Source organism: Sinocyclocheilus rhinocerous, unplaced genomic scaffold, assembly GCF_001515625.1.
Source record: "Sinocyclocheilus rhinocerous isolate Xijiao unplaced genomic scaffold, SAMN03320098_v1.1 scaffold3851, whole genome shotgun sequence".
In the NCBI taxonomy this organism is placed as follows: domain Eukaryota; kingdom Metazoa; phylum Chordata; class Actinopteri; order Cypriniformes; family Cyprinidae; genus Sinocyclocheilus; species Sinocyclocheilus rhinocerous.
Window position 1 is genome coordinate 149,366 of NW_015634255.1, and position 5,789 is coordinate 155,154.

The 5,789-nt window shown below is 38.2% G+C and overlaps 1 protein-coding gene across 1 annotated transcript in view; it reads left to right on the forward strand.

Moving 5' to 3' along the window:
* LOC107745504 (B-cell receptor CD22-like) overlaps positions 1–5,789 on the forward strand; it is a gene marked incomplete at its 3' end in the record, with an annotated part of 96,290 nt that overhangs the window by 37,722 nt on the left and 52,779 nt on the right. The window contains exon 6 of the mRNA XM_016559392.1: positions 4,460–4,744. Coding sequence (XP_016414878.1) covers positions 4,460–4,744 — 285 coding nt within the window. The remainder of the gene's footprint in view (positions 1–4,459; positions 4,745–5,789) is intronic.

Sequence of the window (5,789 nt, forward strand, 5' to 3'; positions counted from 1 at the left end):
TTTTTTTTTTTGACGGTTACATGCAAAAATCCTGAGTGAATACAAATTATTATAATCGAATTTTCGATCGTCTGATTCATCTGCCAATCAAATTGTTTCATTTGTACCAGATGGGTGGAGTCTGAGGCCTTCAAGCGAATGTGAACAGCGCATTGTTTTCTTCGTCACAGTGTTCTTGGAATTTATTTATTTATTTATTTCCAAATGGGTCTATTCCAAACAATCACTGGTAAGTGCGAGTTTTCTACTTGTGTATGGGTTCAAGAAGGTTGAACAAGGCTGGCTTAAACATTCAGTGTTGTGTCATGTTTTTGTTGGTGGCTTTGCTTTTGTGTTTATATTTGTTTTTGATGATTTATAGCCTCTTTTGTAGTATAAGTTTACTGTGACATAACTGTGACGCGTGATTTCTATAGAGTGCCCTATTTGTTATGAATCAATGTTTTTAGCGAAACTATGAACAGTTGTCAAAAGTTGTCAAATATGACGCAAGCATTTCATACAATAAATTAATACTGAGTATTTTTGCCTTTTGCCTTTTGCCTTTTAGACAAAATATTGCAAGATACTTTGTCTATATTTGTTCCACCAAACAGAATCAAATTAGAGTCAACTGCGTGTCAACACACTATAGTTGTGGTGCTAATGCCAGGCACACACTGCCCAATTTTCAAAGTCATCGGATCGCTGCTCTTCTCACACTGCACGACTGTCTGGGGATCTAGTTCAGGGGTTCTCAGCTGTGGCCCTCGATGTCCACTTTCCTGCAGAGTTTCAAGCTAATCAAGATCTTTAGGATTACTGGAAAGTTCCTGGCAGGCAAGTTTGATCAAGGTTGGAGCTAAACTCTGTAGGAAAGTGGACCTTGATGGCCAGAGTTGAGAACCCCTGATCTAGTTGAGGTTGTTTGCAAACGTCACAACGGATCGGCCACAGGGGATCACACATTATACAACTTCGTCTGGTCTACAAATTACGTTTTACAACCAAACACACGTGAGAATTGGCAATGGAAATAACATAAGATCTTGCGCGAGAATGGATTTATTTCTGTCAAAAATGGTAGCCTGCAAAAAATCTTGCAATCCAAGTTATCTGTACACTGATTTGCAGTGAACAAGAAGAAGAAGAAGAAGAATGTAGAATATGAAGGAAAGATACTTGCGTGCAGAAGCCATGCGTGCTGGTGTTTTGTTGCAGATCTACGACTCCACTGATCTTGCCCTGTATAGTGCTCTCTCATTGGCTGTAGGTTGTCGCCGTCATTTCCAGTCAAAACCCATTTCACACTGCAGGACTGTAAAGCCCCGTTCACACCAAGAGCAATAACTATAAAGATAACTATAAAGATAACGATATTAGCGTCCACACCAGCGAACGATATCGTCTGTTTATTCTAAGCGCACATGCGTCTGCCGCTTTAAATTCTTGAGCTCGTTATAGCAGGATTGATTCTGATTGGCTGTCAGTGTTTTATCGTTCATCAGCTGGAAAAAAAATCGTTTTGAAAGTGATCACAACGATATCGTTCCTCTGTATCGTTATCGTTATAGTTGCGGTGTGAACTATGCTATTCTTTAATATTGAGAACGATTTTTAGAACTATATCTTTATCGTTATCTTTATAGTTATCGTGCTTGGTGTGAACAGGCCTTTAGTAATGTTATTTGTGATAGGCTATAGCTCGTTACGATCGCTCTCCATGCTCATAAAGCAACACTCCTTTGATTTATTGTTCAGCAACTCTTGGTAAGAAATTGTTTATTTGTTCTATTTAAGTAGCCCACAGTAAAACTTTTTAGTATCACAATACAATTCATTTCAGAGCTGCATTACAGAGGGTTGTAGCTCATGTTATTTTATTCCTCAATGCTTTAACATTACCCAGCAAACATGCCCCTTTGGGGCCCGTGTGGGCCCACTGCGGACAAAAAAATCTTCCCCGCGCGGGCAGCCCGCTGTGGGCCCCAATACCGGCGTGAAATGCGGGGCACGTGTGGGCCCCGCACTATGGGGCCCGAGTGGGACACCCCAAAGTGTGGGCTGAGTGTGGGCTGGCCCACACAAAGCTAAATCAAATTTTAGTGCAACATTTGCATGTAGATTAAAAAAACAAAAAAACACAAGGGGCCCCAGGTGGGTTTTGCCCACAGAAAATCCTCATAGGGCCCCAAATGACCAAACTGCTATGGGCCCGGCATGGGCTAACCCACAGGGGGCCCAGAGTGGGTTTCGTGTGGGTAAGCCCGCTGTGGGCTTGCCCACAGAAAACCATCATGGGGCCCAAAAGGGCAAAACCGCTGTGGGCCCCACGTGGGTTTAGTGTGGGTTTGCTCTGCCCAGACTGTCCCACAGAAAACCCGCAGTGGGCCCGCGCGGGCATGTTTGCTGGGTAAGAAATTATGGCGATATGATGATATGTGTTGATCAACTGGCTGAGATCAAGCTATATTGTGTTTTATCTGATAGATATATCTGTGCAACTTAGTTATTAGAAACTGCAAATGAGAAATCAATTTGGTTCTGTGTGTGGTACAATAGAAAACGGCTGTATAATTTCTATGAATGTGTATGTGTTCTGGCCACATGACTGAGCGCTCGAATGAACGCAAGGGATTCACATATTAGTCCGTTTATTCTAAGAAAGCGCAAGCAGCTATTAAAAATTTGTAGGCTTTTTGTTGTCATTCGGATTAGATAACGTCTCATGCAAACAGTCCACCTGAGAACGTGCTATAATCCTGACGAGTCATAGCAACAGAGCGGAGGCGAGAAAGCTGCGGAGAATTCGAAGCAACCGCAACTGACTTAGATTTACAGAAAATTACCGTTGTTTTCAAATAAATAATTTTACATGCTTATTCCCAACACTTCATTAAGCTTTAAGTCACATCTCAAATGACAAGGGATCAACTTATAATCATGTTTATATTAATTAGCCCGTGAACTCAACGCCATAGATTCAGGTGTAGGAAAACAAATACACCTTTAGAGCAGGAAACCAGGTCCTCCAACACTCCCACGAATACACTTATCTGGGACTAAACATAAGTTCAACAGCAAACTTCTAACTGGCTGTGAATGAACTGAAAGCTAAAAATCCTGAAAGCAATAATCAAACCAATTGCTCTTTATATGGGGACCCCTAAAAACCCAAGATTTTTCTAAATGGGGAAAAAGAGGAAATCAACACTCTGCATACCCAAATTTGTAAGAGCATCCTAAAAGTAAATAGAGCAACACCAACCAACTCAAGCAGAGATGAATATTAGGACAATACCCCTTATTAATCAGTTTCCAAAAAGAGCTCTGAAATTCTGTAAGCACTAAATTGCAGTGAGCCGAGCTCAAACCCTGTAATCTCAGGAGCAGAACCTGCATGAGCGCTCTTTCACACTACAGCACAGTCTGGCCCAAACACATTATACAATTACAAAAACTACAGCAAATTACATTGCCTATTCGAAAGATGCCACTAAAGTACAAAAACAAAAAAAGATGGAACTATATTTACAACTGAAAAGAGATTACAAACCAGCAGAAAACCTGAGCTGTGTGAAAAAGTCCACTTTAAAAGTCCTTTGGCTTTGAACATGAATAATCTCAACTTTTAAATGTAACTCAGCAGAGCCTTGTGAGGCTTCTGTTCTTAAGCACTAAACTAATTAATATTTCACATTCAACGCAATGACACGTTCTCAAACCTAATATTTTAACTTACAAATACATTTGCTGCACATTAAATTACATCACATTTTAATTTTAAATTAAAGTTTAAATTTTACATCAAATTTTAATGTATGTACAAAGTTTTTTCTTCTTCTTAATCATTTTCTTGTTATTTCTTGTTTATAAAAATGTATTCATTTATTTACTTTATGGCTGATTTATTTTTATTGTGTTATATATTCATTATGTATGTATATTATAATCATGTGATGGCCAGGGCTTTGGCAATACTGTACAAGTCATTCCAATAAAGCTCATATGAATTTGAGAGAGAGAGATAATGTACTAAACATTATAATTAAGATTTATTTTAACTGACACCCACAGCAAAGTTTCAATATTATCTCACCTGAAAATGAAAATTATGTCATCATCTCACTCTTTTTTTGCTCCAAATGTGACTCTAATGAGTTATGAATGGCGACTGGAGCTTTTGTAACCGGTCCTACATGAAGGCTCGTCAGCTCTGTGTTGTGTGCAAAAGACAAATGGACACTGAACTTCTGTAGCTGCTCAACGACTCTTTATTTCTGCACAAATGGGAAATTTCTGTTAACCAGGTTAACCAGTCATTAGCCTTTACTAGTGGAAATAGTTCCTACTTAATCATCACTCTCCTCTCCACATCTCTCCTCTTTAACATCAGTGTCACACAAACACAGGAACTCAGATGATCAGATCATGTTTTCTGACTAGTTCACTGAAAGAGCTCTGTCTTCTTTCTTCACAGATTTACCCAGATCTACACTGACTGTGACACCAGACAGTCCTGTATTCACTGGAGAGACAGTCAATCTGACGTGTGTGATTGAGTCTTACAGTAACTGGAGATATGAGTGGTATAAAGGCACAGGCAGTGTAATGTTACAGCCGTCTGAGCGTTACACTGTAAACAGAGACACTCTCACTATCAGAGGAGCTACTGAGTCTGATCAGGATCAGTACTGGTGTAGAGGACAGAGAGATGAAAGACCAAACTCATCACAATCAAGCTCTGTTTCTCTCACTGTGACGGGTGATTTGAATATGATTGTTCTCACTCTACTACATAGGGCCAGGCGATAAAATGATAATTAATTTATCATGATATAATTTTCCTTGATAAAACGATAACAAGAGTTTTATAAATGTTCGATATAATGTTTAAACAGCAGCGCGGCGTGAGCTCACAAGAGCAGATGTGTTACTCGTGACACTAAACAGCTGTGAGATCCAGAGTGAAGCTTCAATTCAAAGAAGAACACAAATGACTCGCTGATTTAAACTAGATTCAAACCAGATGAAACAGCGCTGACAAACAGGAGAAACACTGTGTGCAACGATACAGTCAGAATACTTTTCAATCCACAAATCACCATAATTTACCATGAATTTACTGTAGTAACGCTAAATGCACCATGGTATTGTGGCAGAAATGTGGGATATTCATATCAAATTTTATTATATAATTAGTGTAGACATGACTTAAATGTAAATGCGTAATGGAATATAATTACAGTCTTTATTTGTCAGTAATGTATAGTGTTTGTGCATTTATACTAAATATATTTAGACTATTGTTTTTCATACTAGAAACCATACATATTTACATTTTTACCATGGTATTGAGGTGCTGTATGTGTGGTTTTAACTGTGGTTATGATGATCTAGAACAGTGGTTAATTTTAATAAAACTCAGTCAGAATAATTAAATTTCACCATATAAAAAATAAGTTGTTAGAATCTTTACAGATGTTACTGATTTTGATAATGAACATACATTTACATCTGCATCTTAACTCAAGCCAAATTTGCATTTCTAAGAGACAAACCATTTTAATATTATTATTGCAGCCTGCACTGCAAACTGAGCTGAAGATACATGTCAAAGTCAAGCAACACAAACCTGTTTCATAATTTGATACAATATCACTCATTAGAACATGCAGAACATGCAGAAAAAATTTTTTTCTATTAAAATAATTATTTTGTTAAGGAAAAATGACTGGAAAAGTGTAAATAGTGTAAATACGTTTTGACCATAAAGAGTTTAAAACCACAATTAATGGTCTGGTTTCTAC